Source organism: Xenopus laevis, chromosome 2L, assembly GCF_017654675.1.
Source record: "Xenopus laevis strain J_2021 chromosome 2L, Xenopus_laevis_v10.1, whole genome shotgun sequence".
Taxonomy (NCBI): domain Eukaryota; kingdom Metazoa; phylum Chordata; class Amphibia; order Anura; family Pipidae; genus Xenopus; species Xenopus laevis.
In genome coordinates this window covers 77,072,024-77,098,148 of record NC_054373.1, presented here as the reverse complement: position 1 = coordinate 77,098,148, position 26,125 = coordinate 77,072,024, and the positions used below count along the sequence as shown (strand labels likewise).

General features: G+C 39.6%; 1 protein-coding gene across 1 annotated transcript in view; it reads right to left on the bottom strand.

The window, feature by feature from the left end:
* Window positions 1-20,183: 20,183 nt before the first annotated feature.
* LOC121399985 overlaps window positions 20,184-26,125 on the bottom strand; it is a 30,284-nt gene continuing 24,342 nt past the window's right edge. Inside the window, exons 3-4 of the mRNA XM_041582072.1 lie at window positions 20,698-20,779; window positions 20,184-20,400 (exon numbers count right to left, since the gene is read on the bottom strand). Coding sequence (XP_041438006.1) covers window positions 20,369-20,400; window positions 20,698-20,779 — 114 coding nt within the window. The 3' untranslated portion in view covers window positions 20,184-20,368. The remainder of the gene's footprint in view (window positions 20,401-20,697; window positions 20,780-26,125) is intronic.

Below are 26,125 nucleotides of genomic sequence, written 5' to 3'. Positions count from 1 at the left end.
CCCCCCCGCCCCTGCCAATTGTTAAACTTTCCCCTGCTCAGGTTGTGAATTCATTCTCTCAAACACCCTCTGCTCTGGCTCCCTGCAACAGAAGTGAACTGCACTGCAAATCCCCTTTACTGGTGCTTTTTTTCTGTCATATATATGTAGGAATCCATTGGATTAAATACCCCACTGGCTCTGGTACATCCCCCACAGTTTGACTTCTCTCTATTTGCTAAGTCCTGGTCATATAACCAAGATACCTGGGTATAATTTTTCCCTACTGGCCCGGTGGGGAAGTTGATTCTGTTTGCTGTAAGGGTTAATACAGTAGGAGGGAGCATTTGGCTCTTCTTTAGCCTCCGCCAGTTGATACAGTTATCACCTAGCAAGTATTTCACCGGCCTAGCTGTTAAAATACCAGGCAAGCACATGCTGGAAAATTCTTTATAACTGGTCAATTCTGCCCCAGCCTGCCTCCGATCTGCCCCCTGTCAGGCCAAGACTGGTAAACTGTGAATTCTGGAAAATGCCAGAGAGGCTGCTGTAAGATGGCTGGCATTCTCTATTTGGTGGTGGTGGTCTCTGTGTACTTAAAATGTTTTTGAAACCTAGTTCAGGTCGGCCCAGCCCTTTCTTCCCTCCATACTCACCAAGTATTCTTGATGATGCAGTTTGGTCCCCTTCACACTAAGGGGAATGTTTATAATGCTGTGTAAAATGAAATTCACAGAAGAAATGGTGTGACTTTTGGTGTAAAATAAATGGCAAATTTATCAAGGTATGTAATTTTACACCATCCAAACACCAGATTTGCCGCCGTTATTTTACATTGCATCCAGCAGAAGTTACTCTAAGAGTTAAGAATTTTAGGCCATTTTTTATGGAGATGTGTGGCGTATTATCCCGCTGTTTTTTACACAACATAATAAATATGCCCCTTAGACGCCACCCTGTGATGTCACAGCCACACCTATTTATGTCACAAGCCGCCCCTTGTTTATAAAAATATGTGGCAACCCAACTGGCTGAACAGGGTGGTTGTCTGATAGGCACCCTGGGACTATAAGGTAAAAGATGAGTGCCCTAAGGGAGGTTAGCCTTTAAAGACGTTGGGAAACAAGAACCTAATGAATGAGGTATTTAGACAGTGATAGATTATTGACTGTAACAGTATACACTAGGAGTATAGGCAGGCACGAGAGCTAGAAAGAGAAATATTGAGCTCCATCATAGGACTGGTAAATTGGAGGCATCTCTCTCAAAGTGGATGGGAAGGTTAGATGTGTTTTCCTAAGGTTTCCTTAGAGGTGATCTGGGTGCACTAAAGGATATCACAAAGATGAAGTGGAATCCTGCCAAGTCTTTTACCAAGGTGGTGTCATGCAGTCAGGCTCTAAAAATAATATTGTTGTGAATACTCTAGCTCATATGGATAGGCACTATGTGAGTACTGGCTTTTACGTTTCGCTAAATAAGCATTTGTTACCTGGATAAGAACCTCTGCTGCCCAAAATCCTCTTTGTGGAGAGTGGTATAGTTCATGAATGCCACTCCCTTCCTTCATGCAGTCATGGGGGCACATTTAGTATAAGGCAAATTGTGGATGTTTAGAGAAAATTTGCCAAAATGACAATTTGCCACAACATCGCCTATTTACAAATTGGGGAAGAGGACAATTCACAAAGGAAAAACCTCAGTGCTATGTAACTTTTGCACTGTTCCAACAGCGAATTTTCACCTGTGAAAACTGTCTAACAGAAATCTGGTAATTGATCAATGTGTGAAAGCTACCCTTTTCACTATAATGCATTTTACCAGGTTTAAGCTGGCAAACTTCCACTATAAAGATAGAGCAGCCACTTTTAAATCACAATCAACATTGCCCTTTCCATGCTACTTTTCTCCATGGCGAAAATTCTCTAGTGAAAATCTCTAAAGAATTTTCCCTTTTACTATTTTTTGGGGAATTATACTGGTGAATGTTCGCAGAGAATTTTTGCTAATAGAAATTCTCTTGACAAAAGTGAACTTATGATTTTTAGTAAATATGGAGATGTGTTTTGAAAATACACCTGGCATGAGGCGAACTGTGGTGGTTAAGTGAAGAGAAAATTAACACTTTTAGTAAATGTGCCCCATGCAAAGGCCCAGATGAGAGAAAGGGTCCAGTCTAACCAATACTAGTTTCTAAGCTAGTACCAGAGTTCGGGCTAAATTAGAATTATATATCTTTATAGAGACCTGCAATATTCAGAGGTATAGTCCCTTTAAGAAACATACACATGAAACATAAAAGTTCATTGGGTACAATAATAAGAGGTACAAAGTTTGCATAGGTCTAGTATTCCATAGCAACCTATAAGATGTTTGCCTTTCAACAAGTTACCAGTAAATTGCTGATTGGTTGCTATAGATTATTAGACCAGTAGCAAACTAAGTTGTTATACATAGGTCTAGAGTATATATGTATGTATAGGAGTAAGAAATATATAGCTTACTAAGCCCTAAGGGAAATATTTCAAACACAGCAGGCACTGGCGCAAAGTACAGGGCATGTAGGTTATAAATTAAGAGTATATAAATGGCTACATAAAAGGCAGCTAATGTTACATCCTGTGCGTGTTTTACTAAGGTAAGTTTTGGCTTTATTCATTTGAACTGTTACTGCAAATACTGGGGCATTTAAAGGCTCAGTAATACAAAAAGGCTATATATAAATGAAAGCATACAGTACAGTGACCCTGTATATTACCCTGGTTCTGCAATAGTATATGGAACCCAGATCCTTTTATAGACATTCAAACTGTCATGCAGGGTCCAGTAGGGCTACAGGAGCTATTTTTATAGCAGATAACAGATAAGCTGTTTAGAAAACTCTGGGGTTGTAACTAAGCACTGATAGACAGAAGTAATAAGTCATTCACAGCTTTTTTTTTAATGTCTCATTTCACTGATGAATTATGGATAAGATTCCACAAAATAAAATAGGGAATATTCTATAAAATAGGAGAAACCATCTTTTTAAATGGTTGATTTTTCATCCAGCATAAGCATTATATTGATTAGTTTATATACCTGTATTAAGTATTTTTTCACTTAACTTAAATATTTAAATAGAATTTGAATTTAAAAAGTAATCCTTGTGTGCCAAGGCAATGTATTCGGGGGCAAGAATGTGGAGCAGTAAAGCAGCAGTATACAAACAATTATTCCTACTGCCGTTTTGGGCTAAGATAAGACTGATTGGGGCAAAACCAAAACCAAAAAAATGAAAGTTTTTTTTAAAGTAATTAATTTATAATGTATTGTTGCCCTGCACTGGTAAAATGTTTTTGTTGGTTTCAGAAAGATTACTATAGTTAATATAAATAAGCTGCTGTGTAGCCATGGGGGCAGCCATTCAAAGAAGAAAAGGCTCAGGTTTATATACAGTATCGGATTGGGGATTGGGGCCCCCACACTGTCCCCCGGGCCACCAAGCTACAAACTATTCAGTGCCACGATACCTCTTCCACCCCCTCCGCGTGGGCACGCACGCACGCTGGTATTTCCAACAGAAGAAGGAGTGCAGGACCAGGTTTGGGCCAGTGGGGTCCAAGACCGACCCTGTTTAAATAACAGATAACAAGCTCTGTAGAATACAACTGGAACTTTTCAGTTATCTATTATTTAACTTGTGCCTTGTATATAAACAGCATCTTGTTTATATAAACTATTATAGTGTTTCTGAAGCAAACACATCTGGTACCAGTGCAGGGCAACAGTACATTATATTTTAATTACTTTGATTTGGTGTTACTACTCCTTTAGGTCAAATTAGGATTCTGCACAAGGTAGAAAAACATGGAAATAATTCAACCATGCCATCCATTTCAAGTATTCAGTAGCAAAGGAGAAGTGTACAAGAGCAAAAAACAGCATGTACTTATAATATCTCTATGCACATGCAATGTTATATGACATCTGTTTCAGCAGGCCAAAATTTGTTCCTGGTATTTAACTACTGGTAATTCCTGCCTCCATGAGTCTTTTTAAAGTGTAAACAAAGCAAAATAATTATTAATGATCAAACGTCCTCTGTTACAACCTTTGACTCAGCTTTGAAAACAACATAACAATTAGAACTCCACAAAAAGTATGCCAAAAGTAGTAAGACAGGTTTAAAAAAAACAAACAGCTTTCATGGAAATCAGTGCAATTAAACTAAAACCACGTAGGATCTGTTCTTCTCAACAGGCTCCTGTATCTTTGTCTGCCTTTGTGCTGACACACAGCTTGGATTTTGGCATTAAAATGCATACGTATGCATTTCTGTGCAGAAATCCGTACAAACCAGTAGACACTGGTGCAGCCTGAAAATAGCAAATCACAGTGGCTGTGCGTTCTGTGTTTATACACAGGACAAGAAATGACCTGGTATTGCCAAAGTTTAAGGCTACCAGATCATGTGAGAAATTAGGGGCACTTCTAATGATCCAAGTTGCTTGGCTGTAGTGATTTCACTTAAATTAAATTAAATTAGGGCAGCTTTTATCTGAATTGTCCTTGTATTTCATGCTATTTGGTAATCTTACTGTGGAATGGTTTATTTTCAAAAATATAAGTATCTCCACTTTGAACAGTGCATTATTATATGTGTTATAATGCATTTTTGTGAAAATAACAGATTTTTTTTTCTGAATGCACAGGTACATATAAACAGGTAGAAAATAATGGAACCAATTAGGTGATCTGTTTAGTTCTGCTCAAACCTGCATCAAATGCATGAAATGACCCATGTGTAATAGGTAAGTGGAGAAAGACATTCTATCGATTACTATCGGGTGGCACATATTAAGGGGCGGCATGACGCTCCACCGTACCTTAAGTTTGCACGGGCCACTCTCAAATCTTCTGTGTGTCCTGCCCTGCATCAAATTGAAGGCTGCACATGCGCATGTCGGTGGGGGGTGGTGCCTCTGGGCACCCGGGTAGTGTAGTTAAATATTTATTAATTATGAGGTGGATACTGCAGTGGAGCTGTTTTCTTGTACAAGTTAATGTGGATTATAACATATGGAACAAAGAACGTCAGTTACTACCTATACAATATATATTGCTTTGGAAGATTGATTCAGCATGTCCTTTGAGTGCCATTCTTCTGCATTACTTGTGTTGTTTCTTGGCTAGGCCACCCAGGTGGAACAACTGTCTATGGTGTGCACCTAATGTCTCTCTCTCTTTTTTTTTTTAATTTTTTTTTTTTTATGTTACTGGTCCTAAAGCCATTTTTCTATTCCTTATCTGGATTTTAGCTTGGTCTGCCTTAAACGGCAACAGTATGCTGCTCAAGCTGGATCTTAATGATCTTTTTGAAGAACAAGAATTTCTGTCCACAACGAGGAGGGCATTTCTACCAACAAAACACTGACCCAGCAGAAAGCAGCTCTGTTTAGGGGGAAAGTACAATGGAAGCCTTGTTTTCTAATTGAGTATGTAACATCCATAAATAAAAAAGCATTTAACTTTAGATATAGTATACATGCTGAAGGGCATACATTAAATGATCTACTGTAGTTCATGCTTCTGAAACTTCATTTGAAAAGTAAATGTTTCATATAGTTCTGCAAAAAGCTCATTCCTTTGGACAGAGAAACTAGGATTCCATCCAAGTCTATAAATATTAAGCACTCTGGAAAATCCAAATTCCACTAAAGGAGCTGCTTAGTTCCTCTACACAAAAAACAAATATTCACTTTGTGCAAATGTAAATGTGCTATTTGTTTTTAAAAGTATGAATGAAGTAAGAATGTTATAGATGAAGTACTGATCTAAATAACTTTTCCGTTTTTTAATTACCTTTCTATTCTTCACTGCACCTGTCTGCTCACTGCACTATGCACACTCAAGCTAGGGGCAATCTCATCATAAATACCGCAATGCCACCCACAGACAGTGCTGTAAATGACCTGAATTATGCCTAAGGCTAAGGGTAGGACTACACGGCCGACTTGGATGCGTTTCCGTCGGATCCCACACGTCAAGTCAGATGCGACGGGAAACAAGGTAATTAATCGAAAAGTCGCATGGTGTCGCAGCGTTCATCCGACGCAACACGATTCTCGGATGCAGACGCATCGTGCAATGTTTGCATCTGACAGTAGTGTCACGTCAGACGAAAGCTGCGACACCGTGCAACTTTTCTATTAATTACCTTGTTTCCCTTCGCATCCGACTTGACGCGGGCATTTTGTCGTCCAGTGTCGGACCCGACAGAAACGTATCCAAGTTGGCAGTGTAGTCCTCCCCTAATAGGCTCTATGCATGAGGCAGGATACAAAATACAAACAGCATGGTGGATTAAGCCCAGTATTTGCACTGTACATCATGCCCCTTGTACAGTAGATGAGTCCTATATGCTTAGGGAAATGGCAGACACAGTCTTCTGTTACGTAGGCAGATAATAGATCAATGGTTTGTGCACAAATCTCCTAAAATCATTTCACTTGTATGACAATTGCCTGCACTGCACTTTTTTATCAGGCTATGTCAAAGCCCGAGTTTCAAGGTGACACCAATGCTTACAGGTGATTGGAAGTCAATGTAAGGCAATAGTAAGCATCCTTTCCCAGGCAATTCTACTAATTGCTACACAAAGTAGTAAGAGTTGCATCATGTGTATTTGCCCTTAAGATGTGGGCAAGCAGTGTGAATGGGTGGTCAAAATCAGGCTGCTTTGAGAAGAGCAAAAAAGACACACATGAATATACACATAAATAAAAGCTGGTATGTCTGATGTATAGAGAGTGATATTCAGAGACAATTTCTAATTGGTTTTTATTTTTTATTATTTGTGGTTATTAAATTATTTAGCTTTTTTTATTCAGAAGCATTCCAGTTTGCAATTTCAGCAATCTTGTTACTAGGGTCCAAATTACCCTAGCAACCATGCATTCATTTGAATTAGAGTATTAGAGTGGAATATGAATGGGAGAGGGCCTGAATAGAAAGATGAGTAGCAATAACAATATATTTGTAGCAGAAGAAGGCAGCAAAATAATAAATAATGAAGACCAATTGAAAAGTTGCTTATAATTGTCCATTTTAAAACAAATTAAAAGTTAACCTAAAAGGGAACCACTCCTGTTCAGTTAAGGAGGCCCCCAACACACTAACATTTAGTGAATAACTGACATTTATGTTATTTCTACCAAAGCAAATAACCTTGCAATATCAACATTGAACCTCATTTGCCAGGTTGCTGACAAGTTCTTCAGTGTAGTTAGTCTCTCTGCACAGGCAACATCCAGCTTGTAGTTTTGCACAATTTAGTACCATCAGCAAAAAATAGAGATAGTACTTACAATATCAGCCTGCAGGTCAAAGCAAAAGGGCAAGGAAATACCCCATCAGTAACTGCCAGCATAAATGTTTACCATAGACAGCTCATTTCCCATTAAAGATTCCAGTTTCTAAAATACACTGAGTTTTCAAATTAATATATTTGCAAAGAAAGGGAACTTATGTCCTGCCTGGAGGTGAACTGACTACAGAAACATTGTACAGAATTCAGAGTGCATTGTACATTGTACAGAACTCCCTGTGCAGAGAATAGCAAAGAGAGAAAATACTGGTTTCAGTAATTATTACATTTACAAATAATTTAAAACCAATGTGGACTGGAATGCTGTTTAGAATTAAATTTGCTCTCATTATAGAAAATCTTTTTATTTTCAGTTTGCAACCCCTGTATGAAGCCGTTAAACTCACAAAATAAAGTTGAGTAAAACACGTTCAGTACACTTAACCCAAGTTCTATAGAGAAATGTGTTTTTAATTATTTCGCTCACACAGAATTGCCCAAGGTCAGATAAGGCAGTATAAACAGGAGTTCATGATGGAGCACTCCCTTGATTCCAGGATAAACAGATAAAATTAATAGCTTCTTAACCAAGAGCAGGATGGTCCACTGATATTTTCAGACATATGAAATTTATGATTAAACATTCCATTTGATTCCAATGTTTATTAGGCTACCAGAGATAAAACATTACAGGAATATTGTTGTGTATCCTGTAACTCTCTGCAGTGCTAGGAATATGTACTACAAGGACAATGTAGGGTAGTGCCAGTGCACTTGCCTTCAGTCACCTTCCAGTGCTTGATCAACAATTTAAAAGAGCATGATTCCTTTGGAAAACTGAGGAAAAATACTGTGTTCATGAGGATATATCTTTGTATAGAAAAGTATGCAATTGCCATGTAAAAGGAAGCAGAGTCAGTTGTGAATTATTTGCTTATATAAGAGGAGAACTTTTTCTTATCTAAGGAACACAAATCTGAGTACAATTTTGCATTGCTCAGTCTGGTACTTTTTTTTATAAATGTATAAATTAAAACATAACCCATCATCAAATTATGTAGAAAATGTTTTTACAAGGTTGGTCAGATATGCTAGTTAAAGGATTAATCCTGAGACCATTTTAGAGATATTTGTGCAGGGATAAATTTTGGTTGGGTTTGACTAGGTGCTGCCGGCATCTAGACTATACAAGGATTTTGGTAAGTTCTTTCTGGTCATATAGAACCAGTTATATTAACATATCAAGATCTGTTAATATGTTATTGGAAGTATATGTAATGTTCTCCTACTTATCATCTTCAAGTTATGGAATAGCTGCAACCAATTTTCTTCTTTAGAAAAGATGCTGTTTCGGTCCTTAAAGGAACCATTCAGTGTAAAAATAAAAACCTGAGTAAATATATAGGTGTGCAAGATAAAACGTTTTCAATATACTTAGCCAAAAAAGTAATCTAAAAGGGCTGGAGTGAGCAGATGTCTAATATAACAGAACATAACCCAACTTTCTGCTTTTCAGCTCTCTAACACTGTTAGTCAGCAGCTTTAAGGGGGGCTACATGGGACAAAAATGTTCAGTGAGTTTGCAATTGATCCTTAGCATGCAGCTCAGATTCGAAAGCAAACAGTTATGACCCATGTGACCCCCCTGTCAAGTCACTGATTGGTTACTACCTGGTAAACCATCAGTGGAAACCAAGAGAGCTAGAAAGCATGAAGTAGTGTTCTGGCTATTATGTTAGACATCAAGTCGCTCCAGCCTTTCTAGGTCACATTTTTGGCTCACTAACTATATTGAAAACATTTTTTTCAATGCCCAGTTTTGCCCAGTTTTTATACTGAACAATTCCTTTTAAAGGGATACTGTCATGGGAAAACATGTTTTTTTTTTTCAAAACACATCAGTTAATAGCACTGTTCCAGCAGAATTCTGCACTGAAATTCAGTTTTCAAAAGCGCAAACAGATTTTTTTTTATGCACTTCAAGTTGGAGTTATATCACCCCCCTCCATCCCCCGTTAGCAGCAAAACAATAGCTAATAGCTCCCTGATCGATATCAGAGTAGAACTGAATAGTAAAAATCCAAGTCTCACTGCAACTCCTTCAGTTACTTTGAGTAGGAGAAACAATAGCCTGTCTGAAAGCAGTTCCATCATGAAATGCTGTCTCTTTCTGAAAGCACATGAACTGGCAAAATTACCTCAGATAGCTCCCTACTCACCAATATTACAACTATAAAAATTCACTTGTTGTTTTGGGAATAAAATTTTATATGATAGAGTGAAATATTTGAAGTGTGAACAGTGTAATTTAGAAATCAAAACTACACCATAAAATCAAGGCAGAATAATGATTCTTTAATACTATTCTATTTAAATGGGAATCAGTTTTATGTGGGTTGGTGCCATAGGTGAGATAAAAAGGGTAACATGCATTAAAATTCAGTACTGCAAATTCTTCTCCATCAGGCAGTTCGTGATTCAGTTTTGCGTCTGCCAGTATTAATTGTGTCTGCACTATAGTATGAAGGGCCTCTGTACTGCTTGTACATTGGCATAATTGGTTCATTTAGCTGTATCCATTTGTATACATCTTTGGGATAGCTTAAAATTGTAAGCAATAGAAACATGCATAGTTGAATGTCACTTGGAAAGCCACATGTACAGTACAGTCAGAGGCTTATTTCTACCATGACTTGGCAGAAAAAAAACTGTGGCAGTGTAGTGGAATTTTTAAGTGGCGTGTGCAGGGGCCATACGTTTAGAGTTTACAGGGTGCACATCCTACACCTGGGACCCATCACAGCTAGTTAAGCCACTGCTGTCTCTGTAATTTTAAATGTCCACTAGGTATCAATAATTTCCTGTTGAGAGACTGGGACCAACCAGTGTTTCTATTTTTCTTTGGTTTATTGTGTAGAAGAACAGGTACATTTAGTGTCTGTCCTGTCTCTTCTTACATAGCTTTCACCTGTGGGACACTTTGTACACAATATCATGTAGACAGAATTGTATGGGACACAGGTGAATGTACCTCTGATTATGAAACCCTGTTGTCTTTTGGGAATGTGTATTTTATATGTTTATAAGAGGTAAGCGCATGCCAGTTGTTGCAGAATGACATTTTTTTTCAACTGTGGGTGCAGTCTTTAGTAGAGGAGTGGTACAGGTATAGGATCTGTTATCTGGAAACACGTTATCCAGAAAGCTCAGCACTACTGGAAGGCCATATTCCATAGACTCCATTTAATCCAAATAATTAAAATTTTTAAAAATGATTTCAATTTTAATATAATTATAAAACATTGTACTTTAACCTAAGTAAGCTGCCGGCTGAGAAAACACCTGGGTTGGCAATGGCCTTGTATGTAAGTTAGTGTTACTTCCCTTGAAAAAAAAGTTTGTAAGCTCTACGGGGCAGGCACCTCCATACTCTTGTCTCTTTAACACTTTGTACTTATCTTTAATGTAACCATACTTTGTATTTATTTTAATTTATTTTTGTGACGATCCCTGTCTTTTTCTATTAACTTATTGTTCTGCTGAACAGTGCTGCATACATAAGTAGCAATATATAAATAAAAATATACGTACATACATACAAATTTATATCAGTGGTTGAAGAGAATGCTGTCACCATCAGTTAATTGCTTTAGTGGTACATGTCCATACTTAAAGCTTATTATTATTGCAGGGATTAGAATACTGTGTTAAATGTACTTTACAACTGCTTATTCTAAGCAGTGATTATACTCTTCAGTGCACATTTAGTGGTTTGCACATACCGTGGAACCTAATCTGCCATTTATAACACAAAGTACTTCAAAAGCCTCATGAGGCTTCCCTTCTGACAGACTGAAGAGCATGTCTCATGGTGACCATAGTCTGAAATATTTAGCAATGACATCTTTATTTTACACTTTCTTTGACTGCAAATGTGTGCATTCATTGAAACATGCTCAAACTGGTGAGCAGTGAACACAGTGAACCATAAGCAAATTAACTTTCCACTTTCCAGTGGAATACACTCCTTTGATAGCCTCCCTAAACATTACTTTCACCGTTCTTACCTGTGTAAATACTAACCCTTACACATAGCTTAAATGAGACCTGCTGCGGCGCGGTGTTCGCGTCACGTGTTACTGGTCATTTGGGGGCGCGGCCTTGCGCTTGTTCTCGCGATGGTTTGAGTGGGGTTTTGAACCAGGAAGTCGCAGCTTGCGGCTCATGTGGTGAGTTCCACAGTTTGGCAGAGTCTTTGGCGAGCAGTTGGAGCGTGAGCGCTGGTATTATTAGCTCACGGCAGCATTTTAAAGCGGAATCAGCTGCAGGTAAACGGCAACATTGCCATGTCTATTCCTGGGTTACCGGAGACTTTATTGGATTTAATTAACGACATGCCTCAGGCAGAGGCAAAGCCTAAGAAGAACAGACTAAAGAGTAAACATTCTAAGAGGGGAGTCAGCCCTCCAATTCCACCAATTTTTTCAGGGGGGCTAGGTTCTAAGTGGAACTCCGAACCAGAAACATTGCCATGTTTGTTGGCTGATTCTATGCCTGCATTGACTCAAGAAGCATGTCCCTTGGCCCAGAATTCACCTGCAGGGCATTCAATGGGGGAAGAGACACCGCATTTAGCTCCTTCATCTTCTTCACAACAGCAACAATTTTCTGATTTGATTAAGTGGGTAAAATCAGCTGTGCAACAGTCGCTGCAGCAGCGCCCTATTCACAAGAGGAGGCGCAGATCTCCATCCTCATCTTCCTTCACTTCTGTCCAGTCCCTGTTGGGAAGCTCAGATCAATCTCAGGAATCTTCAGAATTTGATTCTTCAGATTCAGACTCAGAAGGGCCAGCATTTGTCCAGCAGGATCAAGTAAGACGTCTTTTAAAGGATATGCTGCAGACTCTAGAGATAAAGGATACCGCTGTACCTGCTTCTAAGGCGGATAGAGTGTTAGGTTTACAACTTAAAAAGCAGAAGTGTTTTCCAGTTTTTAAGTCCATTACGCAGACCATTGATTCGGAGTGGATTCATCCAGAAAAGAGGGTAAATATTAGCAAAACGTTTTTTTACTAAATACCATATCCCTGAGGAGTTCAAACCTAAGTGGGATAAGCCATCAAAGGTCGACTCTGCAGTTTCTAGGTTGTCTAAGTTTACAACTCTTCCTACTGAGGATGCTATGGCATTCAGAGACCCAATGGACAAGCGAATGGAGAATGCACTTAGAAGAGGTTGTGCTAGTACAACGGCCATTTTCAGACCTGCTACAGCAGCGTCAGGTCTGGCACTTACAGCAAAGTTCTGGACACAAGAACTTTTACGGCACTATCCACAGGATTCGTTTCTTACAGCAGAGCTTAATCGAGTGGCCACAGCTTTTGATTTCTTAGGCGAGACAGCAATGGAAATCATTAGGTTGGCAGCAAGATCATCGGCTAATGCGGTGGCCGCCAGGAGAGCTCTATGGCATTGGCATTGGTCAGGGGACAATGCATCAAAGGGGCGATTAATTTCATTGCCTTTTTCAGGGGAGCATCTGTTTGGTCCTGAATTGAAAAAAAATATTTCAGAAGTGGCAGGTGGAAAAAGTGCTTTTCTACCACAAGGGCGGAAGAATCATCCAGATCAGTACAGTAGACAGTCTAACCGATCTTGGGGGTCTTCATCTAGGTCCTTTCGTTCGTTCATACAACCAGACCGGTTCATCAAACTATGCGGCACATAAGAGAACAGCTTGGCCCAGTCAGAATAAGCAAACTAGAAGGCCAAACGTGCCCAAGACCTCAGATTCATGAAGGTCACCAAGCACCGGGTGGAACCGAAGCGGTTGGCGGGAGACTTCTAAGTTTCTATCCGGTGTGGGAAGAGCTCATTCACGATGAGTGGGCGCCCAACATAGTAAGAAGTGGGTACAAGATTCCCTTCGAATCCCTTCCTCTCCGTAGAGCTTTTGTACCTTCTTCTCTACCACGCAATCCAATAAAAAGAAAAGGTTTACTAAACTGCATTTCGAACATGCTGGAAGCAAGAGTCATCATAGAAGTTCCTCACCAGTTCAGGTTCAGAGGTTTCTATTCAAATTTGTTTTTGGTGGAAAAGAAGGGAGGAAGTTACAGGCCTGTTCTGAATCTCAAACCCTTAAACATTCATATAAGAAAGCAGAGGTTCAAGATGGAAACGCTGAGATCAGTGATCAATGCCATGGAACCACGATTCTTTATGACAACTATCGACCTGCAGGAGGCGTACTTGCATGTACCAATACATCAGGAGCATCAAAAATACCTGAGATTTGCGGTGGGTCAGAACCACTTCCAGTTCAGAGCCCTACCATTTGGATTGACAACGGAACCTCGGGTGTTTACAAAAATTCTGGCTCCAGTGATAGCCATCCTGAGAATGTAAAAACAACCCCTTACCTAGACGACATTCTCATTATGTCTCCTACAGCGGAACTGGCAGAGGAACAGACGCGAAGAACGATCAGTACACTTCGTCACTTCGGGTGGCTGATCAATGTCAAGAAGAGCAATCTGTTGCCAAGCCAATCAATCAGGTTTCTTGGAATGCAGTTCGATTACAGGTTAAGAAAGGTGGCACTACCAATCGACAAGGTAACAGGGTTGCAAGTGGCGACCCTATGGTTTCTGCGATTAATGCAGCCCACAGCAGAAGACTACTTAAGGCTGATGGTGTTGACTCTGGAAGCAATTCCATACTCCCGGTTTCATCTAAGGCCACTTCAAAGACATTTTCTGCATCATTGGAACAGAAATCACAAGGATCTGTCTCAGAACATTCCAGTCACGAGCAAACTGAACTGAGGTGGTGGACAGAGGAAAAAAATATTGCAAGAGGTTGCCTGTGGTCTCTGCCACCTTGGACAGTAATCGCAAGCCTATCGGGTAAGATTTACCGGTAAGAAAATCCTGTTTTATTTTTATATATATATATATATATATATATATATATATATATATATATATATATATATATATATATATATACAGTATAGTACAAGGCTCAGCAGTGTGATGGAGCTAGCACACAGCAGACTCCAGAACTGTGTGGGGCTGTGGCAATCGGGGGGGTGGAGGTAGCCTGGATAGGTCTGGATAGCAGAAAAGCAAGCTGGCACAGGGGAGGATGGGTATGGATTATTTGCAATGTTGGTACAACACAGGTTCTGCTCTTTACAGAAAGATTTTAGCCCCAATTAGGGTTATTAGCCTTCAGTTTATACTAGGGATGCACCGAATCCACTTTTTTGGATTCGGACGAACCCCCGAATCCTTTGCAAAAGATTTGGCCGAATACTGAACCGAATCTGAACCCTAATTTGCATATTCATATGCAAATTAGGGGTGGGAAGGGAAAAAAGACATACAATTTCCCTCCCCGCGCCTAATTTGCATATGCAAATTAGGATTAAGATTCGGTTTGGCCGGGCAGAAGGATTCGGCTGAATCCGAATCCTGTTGAAAAAGGCCGAATCCTGGCCAAATCCCGAACCAAATCCTGGATTCGGTGCATCCCTAGTTTATACAATCCATGCAGGATGCTGCCACTTTGCATGTGATTTGATTACATTGGAAAACTGGTCAACAAACTGGAAAATGATGTTCAGTGTTGATAAGTGCAAAGTTATGCACTTGTATATGTTATGAGTATGTATTGCAGTTTTGGGCTCCAGTCCTTAAGAGGGATAATAATAAGCTGGAGAGAGTGCAGGTATGTGCAAGTAAACTGGTTAAAGGGATGGAAGATTTGAATTAAGAGGGAAGACTGTCATGGCTTGTTATCTCTGGCAAAAAAAAATGCTTCTAAGGGGACATGATTCCTCTTTACAAGTACATTAGAAGACATTATAGACAGTCGGGGACTTGGGGACCCCCCCCCCCGCACACCTTTACACTAGAGGAAAAGAACTTTCATTTAAAGCTGCACAGGTGGTTGTTCACAGTGAGGGCAGTGAGGTTGTGGAATTCACTGTCTGATGATGTTGTGATGGCTGATTCTGTTAATGCTATTGAGAGAGGCTTGCATGATTTCTTTGGCATGCATAATTATATCATAGGCTATTGTGATACTAAAATCTACAATTAGTATAGATATTGGTATATATATAGTTTATGTGAGTATATGGATGGCTTGGTGTGTGTGTGTGTGTATGGACACTGAGTTTCATTTGGAGGGGTTTAACTTGATGAACTTTGGTATTGTTTCAACCCAACTTAACTATGTAATGTGCAAGGCAGGGTGCTAAATGAATTGCTGCAAGTCTCTGTGCTCCACAGTTGCATTCACGAGGAGTGTGCAGGGGGAGGCATGTAGGTGGGAAGTGCACATCAGAACAATGCCCCTGCTGCAAGTCCAGTCTGAATGAGCACTAAGGGGTGTGCATGTGCAGCAGCTGTAAATAACCCCTATATAGTGGGGAAGCTAGTTAGAATTTTATGCTGAAATGTAGCAGAAGCCAAAATAGGAAATGGCATGGCACAGTTATAGTTTTGTACAATAACTGAAAATATTTCAAACTAACTAAATATATGTGAACTGGAACATGTTTAAAATATATTATCTGAGACATTTTATTTATTTATTGGGAGTGGGCTGAACTCTCACCAGAAAGAAGGCCAAGCAGCAGCAGCAGCAGCAACTGAGAGAAGATAAAGTACAGTCACCAATAAGCCAGAAATGGCAGGCAGGCCTTCACAACATTATCTTCTTCCCACACAACCCCCTGCACAGAGTTTACATATATAATTCTATTCAGCATGCAGTCTTATAATATATGACTTATAGTCCTAAACATAAACTTAAATGGCATGCTATTTCTGCCTGGTTAAAGTGATACTTACACACAAAAAAAAATCCCTTTCAAAATATTGATCTACATTAAAAGTTACCTATAGGTCATGTTGATCATTTTTCTGCTTTTGTAAGTAATTGTTACTTGAAGTTCCTAAACCTGACTGTTTTGCCAACCCGACTGTCCCTTCTTAACCTGTCAGAGTTTCTAATGGTAACAGACTCCTGCTGCACAAATATGGCAGCCCCCTCATAGAGAAACAGGATAGTAAGAAAGGTAATTTAAAAGCATCAGGCAAATACTTTTATGGCAAAATTATAAATAGCAAGACAATGTTATGATAGATAAAAAAATGTTATTTTCTGATGTCAGTATCTCTTTAAGGTGAATTTCCATTGGAATTTGGTTTTGGGAAGCTTGTCTTTTGTAAGCCATTGACAAAATTAGCATGTGGATAATGTAAAATTGAATGGAATGGAGGGCAAAACTGAGTGGGTAAAACCAAATACGACCACAGCTTTCCAAACGAGTTTGCTTCAACAAAATTCTTTTTTCTTGAGTGTTAATTTTTTTCCCTAAATTTATATTAAAACACCTTTTGTATTTTAGATTAATGTTTTTACCAAATGTATGCAAATCCTCCAAATCCATATTTGGAACTGATAACTTTTATGCGTAAGAAAACAAGTCCCCCAGAAAATGTGGGACTCTCATCATTGTATAAAATTGGGGGCTGCATTAAAACTAAATGTGAAAGAGGGCTTGTGGAAAAAAGAAGGATGCGTGACACCCCAAACACCAGTTTGATCAGAGCATGGTAATTAAAATAACAACTACAATCCAACTGGATTAATGTTCCAGTCCCAAACTAGGCAATCCAAAGAAAATTTTACCATCTTAATTACAGTGGATTCCATTTTACAGCTTTCTTGCACAGCAGTATTTCTAGGAAAAAGAAACTGTAATATATACATATGCATACCAGCAAGCTTTCAAAAAATGTTGACATGAAGTTTAAAGGTTAAAAGGTTAATAGGCATTAAAAGGAGAGAAGGACTCATGGATTCCAGACACAGATTGTTTCAATAATTGGGCCTGGCGTTCCCAGATGTGTATAATAATAATAAGCATGTAATCTACTGGTGACCAGTAGACTACACATGCATTTCCACAAAATATTTCTATTTTTACTATTACTTTTATCTTAGACAGGGGTGCTATACCCCCCCCCCCATTGCAGGAGATGCCTCAGATGGTTATAGGGGCAAAATTGGAGTTGTTCCAACAGTAATGTTACTAAAATAAGGTTGCCACCTGTCTGGTTTTCACCCAGACAGCCCAGTTTTCAGGAGGACTGTCTGAATGAAAACTGCCTGTCCAGATTTCCAAATTAAGAAATCAAGACAGTGCTTTGAAGTGAATGTTCTGGCAATCAGCCAACCAGCAATCACCACATCATAACCTGTCACGATCGACGCCCGGAGCAGTTCCAGGAGCTCTGGGCGGCATGTCCTCCCCTGCCGGCGTCGCGCCCAAAATGGCGGAGCCGATGTCGGCGCAAGGACGCCGATGATGTCACTATGGCGCCAAATTCAAATATAAAAACGCTACCAAGACGCCAGAATGGCGCCCAAGTATAGGAATCATTACTGTGGGTTTCCTGGGTTTCCTGTGTGCTATTTTGACACTATTTCTTGTTCCTGATTGTTGCCTGACCTCTTGCCTGGACTTTGGACTTTGCTTATTATTCTGCCTGCCCTTGAACTCTTGCCTGGATTCTGACTACTCCTTTGATTAACCCTTTGGACACCGCGACCTTGCTCCCTCAAGAGGGCTTCCTCCTCCATCCTGACTACCTCCCTGGAGGGAGCTCCCGGCTCCTTGACAATAACCATGCTCCTGACATTACGTGCACACCCCTGGACTGCCAACCACCTCACGCCCAATGTCATCCACCCTAACCAACATCACCAGGACCTGACGTCACCAGACATGCCCCTTGTCCGGTCTATGACTCTGCAGAAAATTGCAACATTACATATTAAACCCCCATATTCCAGATGTCTGTAGACAGCATTCCATATGTAGGAATTTGTCGTCGATGGGATACCATTTGTGTGTGTGATTCATAACTCACCTTGTGTCATTCGAATTTGTGTAATGTCAGAGTTTTTTTTGTACTTCAACTAAACTCTAATTTTCTTTATAAAAAATCTGAACATAAAAATCTTTTTGAATAAAATCGTGGAAAAAATGTAATACCTTGAATTAGTTCTCTATTAGTTGTTTTTGATGGGTTGAAAAATTAAAACTTTCATTTAAAAAAATGCTTTATATTTGCCATTTCATTCACACAACACAAGCTAAATTTGTTCAGGAGCCATTTAATTTGCCTGTTTGTTTCTGGAGTCTGAACGTAAAAAATAAAAAAACAAACAAATACAAAAAGTATTGTAGAAGTGATACCTATATTGGCTAACAATAAAAAAAAATACATTGCAAGCTTTCAGTGCACCGAGGCCCCTTCGTCAGGCAAAATACAAATGAAAGCTAGAAAGGCACAGCATATATTCTGTTAGATCAGTAAAAGGTATTCATCGGCAATAAATTAGGATGTTACAGATAGATAGAGATCAAATGTAGAGATAATACAATGAATTAGGGTGGGTTGTAAATAGTCCAGGAGTCTGGATTCAGTCATGTTACATGAAACCTGACCCTAAATTAAGGCCCTGTCTTAATGTGTTAAATAACTCCATACATTTGAATTCATAAATCTTCATTTTCCCTTACAATTAAGACCTGCATGTCCCGAAGACTGTGATTTTGACTGCAGAAATGTTGCCCGACTGGTGTATCACATGATTTGGTGTTGATTTTATGAAAGCTTGCAATGTATTTTTTTTTTATTGTTAGCCAATATACTTTTTGTATTTGTTTGTTTTTTTATTTGTTATTTTTGCTGCTGGCTAACACGATACCACAGTTTTTGTTTTGTGGAGTCTGAGAGGAAAGCATAGAACTAGCAAAGAAACCCACACAGAGAATAGAATAACTGCAAACTTAAGGTGGCCATAGACGCACAGATAATATCGTACGAAACGAATTTTCGTCCGATATTCGTTGCGTGTATGGTGGAAAAAGAGCCGACCGATATCGGCAGAAGACTTGGATATCGGTCGGCTTGTCGATCGGGCTGGACGGAAAATTTTGATCGGGTGCCTTTGAAGGGACCCAAACATTGGCCATTGTTAGTGCTGAATCGTCAGATACAGGTAGAATTCTATTGTTTATTCCCGTATATCTACCTGTATATCTGACGATTCAGCTCTACACGTGTGTATTGAAACGAACGATCTTTCTTGGAAAGATCTTTTCCAAGAAAGATCGTAATTGTTACATCTATGGCCAGCTTTACAGGCAAGAGGGAAAATGTAAGTTTAGGAAGGCAGTGTGCAACGTGCAAATTTTTTTTTATTTTTGCACTTTGCACACTGCCTTTCTGGTTCTAAGAAATGCTGAAGGTGTCTGTGTTCATTTTGCTGTATCCTTTATGGGGGGAAGGCAAATATGCCTTCCCCTTCCAGCACACTATCCATGCCCTACCTTGCACATAAGACACACAAGTTAGGGAGTGTTGATGGATGCAGGCTGCAACACAGCCCTGTACTTACTGCCTGCCCTATGGCAGGTACAAAGAACAGTACTGACGATTGCCTGCCAACCTGCACTCTGCATATTTCTGTCTCTGAGTCTGGCTGTACTCTGAACCTCACCCTGGATACGTGCAGAGGGCAGTCAGATGTCACTAATATATGGAACATAAAGTATTTCTGGTAGGTTTTTAAAGAAGTTCAATAAAAATATTTGTTGCCATTCTGCTTCAGAGATAGGATAACTGGTAGCTCAATCTCACGTGAGCCTGCAGCTCTCTTTTAGACAGAGGAGAAACTGCACACAGACACCATGCATCTATTGCTTCAAGCAGACATAACTTTATTAACACTTCTGTATTAGCCGACAAAGATCATGTCACATGTCACTGTATCAGTATCAGATCAGTATGGGATCTGTAGGAGAGCACACACATTAATACATATCTTAACAATATTTATACTTGATAGAAACTGTAAATTGATAGCTGACAGCTTAAAACAGGATAACTGATTCCCCAGAGGTTGGTCTCAGATATCTTCAAGAAGCTCACTTGAATAAGCTTACAGTTCAAGATAGGGAAATTCTAGACGCACCTGTAACTGAAACAAAAGTCTAATTACCATCACAAAATTTAAGAATGGTAAATCCCCAGGCCCGGATAGACTAGGGGTGGAATTTTATAAACTATTGCTTCCAGAAACAACCCCATTGCTAACATCCCTATACAATAATATTTTACAAGGCAATCCACTCTGTGATAAAGTGGCAGATGCCAGAATCCCTTTATAACACAAAGAAGGTAGGGAACCCACAGAACCATCCTCATACCGGCCAAAATCTTTACTGACAAAAATAATGGCTAATAGGTTACAAAGGATTCTTCCCTCCATACTTACCTCTAACCAGATGGGCTTTCTCCAGGGTAGATACCCGGTCCAAGCTATTAGAAAGGCTATAGCTACTTTTTACCATTGTAATCTAGAAAAAAGAAGACAAGGACTATTAATAAATTTGGATGCAGATAATGCTTTTGACAGGATTTCACATGCACATATACGAAGACTTTTAAAGTTCCAACATTTTGGAATACATATGCTTAATCTTTGGCTACAATTACTACAATCTTTGGCTACAATGGCTACAATTCAGAAACATTTGAAATCCAACAAGGGACTTGATAGGGCTGCCCTTTATCGCCTTTAAGATTCAATATTGCATTGGATTCATTAATAAAACACCTTCTCCTAAATAAAACATTTGCAGGCATCCCACTTGGACATACAAGACGTTAAATAACAGCCGTCGCTGATGACATCTTATTATTTATTAATCATCCTCAAACTGAACTGACCACGATATTAGAAACCATTGAACTTTTCCGCACCTTTGCAGGCTTCCGAATCAATCTGGATACATAATAGAAACATATACCTCAACGGAACTCAACCAACTCTTGACAGGAGGTCTCTCCCTTAACTTTCTTCTTTATTCTCCATTAAAAGGCAGTCCCCTAGATAGGCACGAAAAACACCCCTTATTTATAAACACTTACAAAACCTGGAATTCATTAAGGCACAGATTTAAACTATCACCCGGCTATTTTACATGGCTTGGTAATCCAACATTTCCAATGGGGAAAAACAATAAGATTTTGTTAGATTGGCAAAGTCAAAATCTAAGACTATTTAAAGATATCATCGGTGATACATCTACAATTCTAACCAGGGAAAACCTTATCTGGAAATTCCCATTTCTGACCAGTGATTATATGCTTTCTATCCAAAGCACTCATTATGCTACAAAAGTTTTACATGTCCCAGGAAGACAAAGATAATCTGATAAATGCACTGTGGCCCAAATGTGCCACAGAGAAAACAACATCTCAAATTTATCGTATAATCGGGACCAAACTATCAATAGATACACTGGAAACCTTTTTAACTAAACGAACTTCTGCAATTCCAAAAGTAGACACTACCCAAATACTCAGATATCATACAAAAACCATGCAAACTTTATCTGCCAGTAAATATCAGGAAATGTCTTTACAAATACTACACCAAGCCTATGATTAAGGGAAGGTGTTCCCGAAACGCGTAAGGCCTATGTTTTTCTACAGTACCCAGCAATACAATCCTGTTCTTTACCGGAGTGCCGTCCTTCTGTTCGTGCATTTACTGTTGGCAGTGGGGACGCTGCGGACTGAGCACCCGGCACTACAGGGGAGCAGCTAAGTGGTGGTGAGTTGAAGCGGTCCTAACTGGTTTTGTGGAGTTTACAAATACTACATCACTTATATCTTAAGGTCCCCATAGACGCAAAGATTTCTCTTGCTGAACGACTGATTTTAGCGAACTCCGACCAATTCTTCGTAATTATTGTGTGGTTAGTGGGATTCGAAAGATCCAACATCTTACGATTTTTCCGCCGACAACTGTCAGGAAAGGTTAAAAAATCTTTGTCAGTCCCAGTGCAATCTATCTATGTTTGCAGGGCCAAGCAACAGCTACCCTTTGTTTTTCTGGCAAATTGGTCTTTTTAGTTGATGGACAATTCTTATGATCAAACGTTCGATCGTTCCAAGATAATTGTGGTCTCACGATGACGATCAGATCTTTTAAAAATCTCAACATCTATGGCCAGCTTTACACCACTCAGGAGACACTGTATGGTCACCCTAAGCACAGATAACTGTTTGAGATGCCACTAACCCTGAGCTGACCTCATGCACTGCCTTTGGCTCTGAATATTGGAAGTCTTTAACACAACAGACAAGTTCCTTAACTTTATCATGGGCACTTTTTGGAACCCCCCCCCCAGAACTAAAACGTTCTGAGAGACACCTAGCAGAAAGATTAACGGCGGCAACCAGGTAAACCATCCTCCATCACTGGCTTTCCTCATCTCCACCCCCACTCACTAGTTAAAAGAGAAGGAAATCCTTTTGCAAAAAACCCCGCACCCCCACCCCTGGTAGACCCCCCTCCCTCCTCCACCCAGGCTAATACTCCCCCCCCTGGGAAATGCCCCATACTCCATACTTACCCCTCTGTGCAGATTCTTCCAGCGGAGGTACAGGGTTTTTTGCAAAAGGTTTTCCATCTCCTTTAAAAAGAAACTTCATTACATCTTTCACATGGATTGGTTGGAATCCACCACAAATAAAGAACAATACACAGAAAAGTTATTCTCAACCTGGATGGGTTACGTATCCTCATTCCCTGTTCATATCAGACATCTCACAATCTATGCATTCAGACACACCTCTTGGTACGACACAGAATTACTATCCAACAACATTATAGTACAAGAAACAGACCGAGATATTTAAAATCTCCACCGACTACAAGAACAGAATCCATGATCACCCCTGGAGTCACAAAATTAATCGGATGTTAGCTACAAGTAACAATTTGTAGCTAACATCTGATTAATTTGGTGACTTCTAAGACTTGGATGTGGGAAATTTTGATTATTATTATTAACTGCTAAGATTTTACTGACAATGGCATTTACTTTATGTACCTCCAAACTCCTTTATGACTGTTTATTTCATATTGTTTTGGAAAAAATTTAATAAAAACATTTATAAAAAAAAACAGGAGAACTGCTCTGATCATGTTGCTTGAAGGTTTGCAACACTCTAATCTATGAAACAAGGCAGCAGCCAGCTGGAAATGAGCAAGCATATTTATCATGTAAACAATTCATTGACAGTACACTATTTAGCTAATATTTGAATGCAAAGCTGCGGAAGATCATGTCCACATAAAATGTTGGAACTGAAGGTAAGAATTCTTGGAAGGCCATGGTCTGACACTTTGAATGATTGTATAATTTAGTTTGCAGTTTTGGAGAAAATATTCAGCATTCAGTTGTTGTGCAATACATATATATAACATCAGGTATGGATATGTGGGCAGACCACAAAGGAGTGGGCCTAGAGCAGCAAAATTTGGGGGGGGAGGAGTAGCGGTGGCATGCTGCCCGCTGGCCGCACCTGAAATGGTTCCCAGTGCTAGCGATCTGGGGCACAGAACCAGGGGAGCAGTAAAAAGGAAGGAAGTGATTGAGATGTGGGCGAGTGGGGGGGGGGTGGTACAATCATGCAGGGGGGGGTGGATGCAAGGGGGTAGTGTGAGATAGTGTGAGTGGCCACACCAGCTTTAAATCCAGCCTTGTGCATTATTTTGTACTCAGACCCAACCAAATTAGAAACACAAACCCAGGAATTTATTCAGCTAAGGTCTTTCACTTCAATTCAGTCCAATAAAATTCATGAACGAAATATAATAATAAAGTGAAATATAATCACTGCCTACAGAGAGCTGCCAAATATTAACAAAAAACCTGAGGCTGAAAGCACTGCATACTGTCAGGATGAGAACTACACTGACAAGCTATACATTTCTGGTGCTGCAGTCTCATACTTCGCATTACTCTTACCCGGAATGGGATAACATACTTCACTTCCACAAAGAAACACGTGTCTGGCACGAGTGATGTTCTCAGATGAAAATGTATTTACCCAAAACAAAGATGGTTGTCCTGTACATGGTGTACCATGCTTAAGCCCCAAAAAGTTTCATTATATTTTGGGGAGGTGCTTTCCACTTCCACTGCAAAAAGTACTCAAATGTAATTATAATAATAAAATATGTAAATTATTGAAAGAATACAATAATCAGTACACTAGGTTTAATTATAGAAGAAAAGAAAGAATCATCATATCACACACACTATAAAAATGCAAGAGGATATAAAGGTACAAATGTACATTACAAATCACTAGGAATAGAAGCCAGTCCTGAAATAACCACTGTAAGCCTGAGCTAATAAACCAGATGCCCACAAATATTTATCCAAACAGATTAAGGAATGTAGTTTTGACAAGTGGTTTCCCCTTTGTTAATGTTCATCAGCAGCAATTTATTTGAAGGCTTGTGTCCTAGTGAATGGCATTATGAACAGCAATCAGCATGGCTTTAAGAAGAATAGGTCATGTCAGACAAATATGATTGCTTTTTATGATGAGGTAAGGAAGATGCTGGACAGTGGGGACTAGTAGATGTGATTTATTTCGATATTGCCAAAGCATTTGATACCATGCCCCACAAACAACTGCTTTCTTAACTAGGGTTTGTTGGGCTTAATGAAGTCATTTGCACATGGATAGGAAACTGCCTACAGGATAGGGTACAGAGGGTGGTTGTTGATGGTACATTCTCTACTTGGAGTAAGGTTCTTAGTGGGGTCCCTCAGGGCTCGGTATTGGGTCCACTTTTATTTAATTGTTCATTAATGACTTAGGGGAGGGTATTGTAAGTAATGTATCAGTGTTTGCAGATGACAAAACTATCCAGCCCAATTAATTCCATCCAGGATGCAGCATCCTTGCAACAGGATCTTGACAAACTGGCAATCTGGGCAGCTAAGTGGCAAATGAGATTCAATGTTGATAAATGTAAAGTTGTGCAACTGGGATGTAAAAATATACAAGCACTTATACCCTTAATGGGATTGCAGTAAGCAAATCCATTATGTAAAAGGACCTTGGAGTCCTTGTAGATGATAAACTTGGCTGTAGCAAGCAATGCCAGCCAGCAGCATCAAGGGCAAATAAAGTTTTGAGCTGTATTAAAAGGGACATTGATTCACGTCAGGAAGGGGTCATTCTTCCACTGTACACAGCGCTAGTAAGGCCCCATCTACAATATGCTGAACAGTGTTGGTCTCCAGTGCTCAAACAGGACATTACTGAATTAGAAAGGGTACAGGGAAGGGCTGGTAAAAGGTATGAAAAATCTGTGCTATGAGGAAAGACTGGCCAAATTGGGGATGTTCATGCTGGAGAAGAGGCGCTTAAGGGGTGATATGATAATTATGTATAAATATATAAGGGGATCATATAATAATCTCTCTAATGCTTTATTTACCAGTAGGTCTTTCCAGCTGACGCAAGGTCACCAATACTGATTAGAAGAAAAGAGGTTCCGGCTAAATATTCGGAAGGGAATGAGAGCTGTGAAGATGTGGAATTCTCTCCCTGAATCAGTCGTACAGGCTGATAAATTAGATAGCTTTAACATGGGTTGGATGGCTTTTTAGCAAGTGAGGAAATACAGGGTTATGGAAGATAGCTCATAGTACAAGTTGATCCAGGGACTAGTCCGATTGCAATTTTGGAGTCAGGAAGAAATTGGAGGAGGCTTCAGATGGAGTTTTTTTGTCTTTCTCTAGATCAACTAGCAGTTAGGCAGGTTAAAAGTTTGAACTTGATGGACGTGTGTTTTTTTTCAACCTTACTATGTAGACTATGTACTA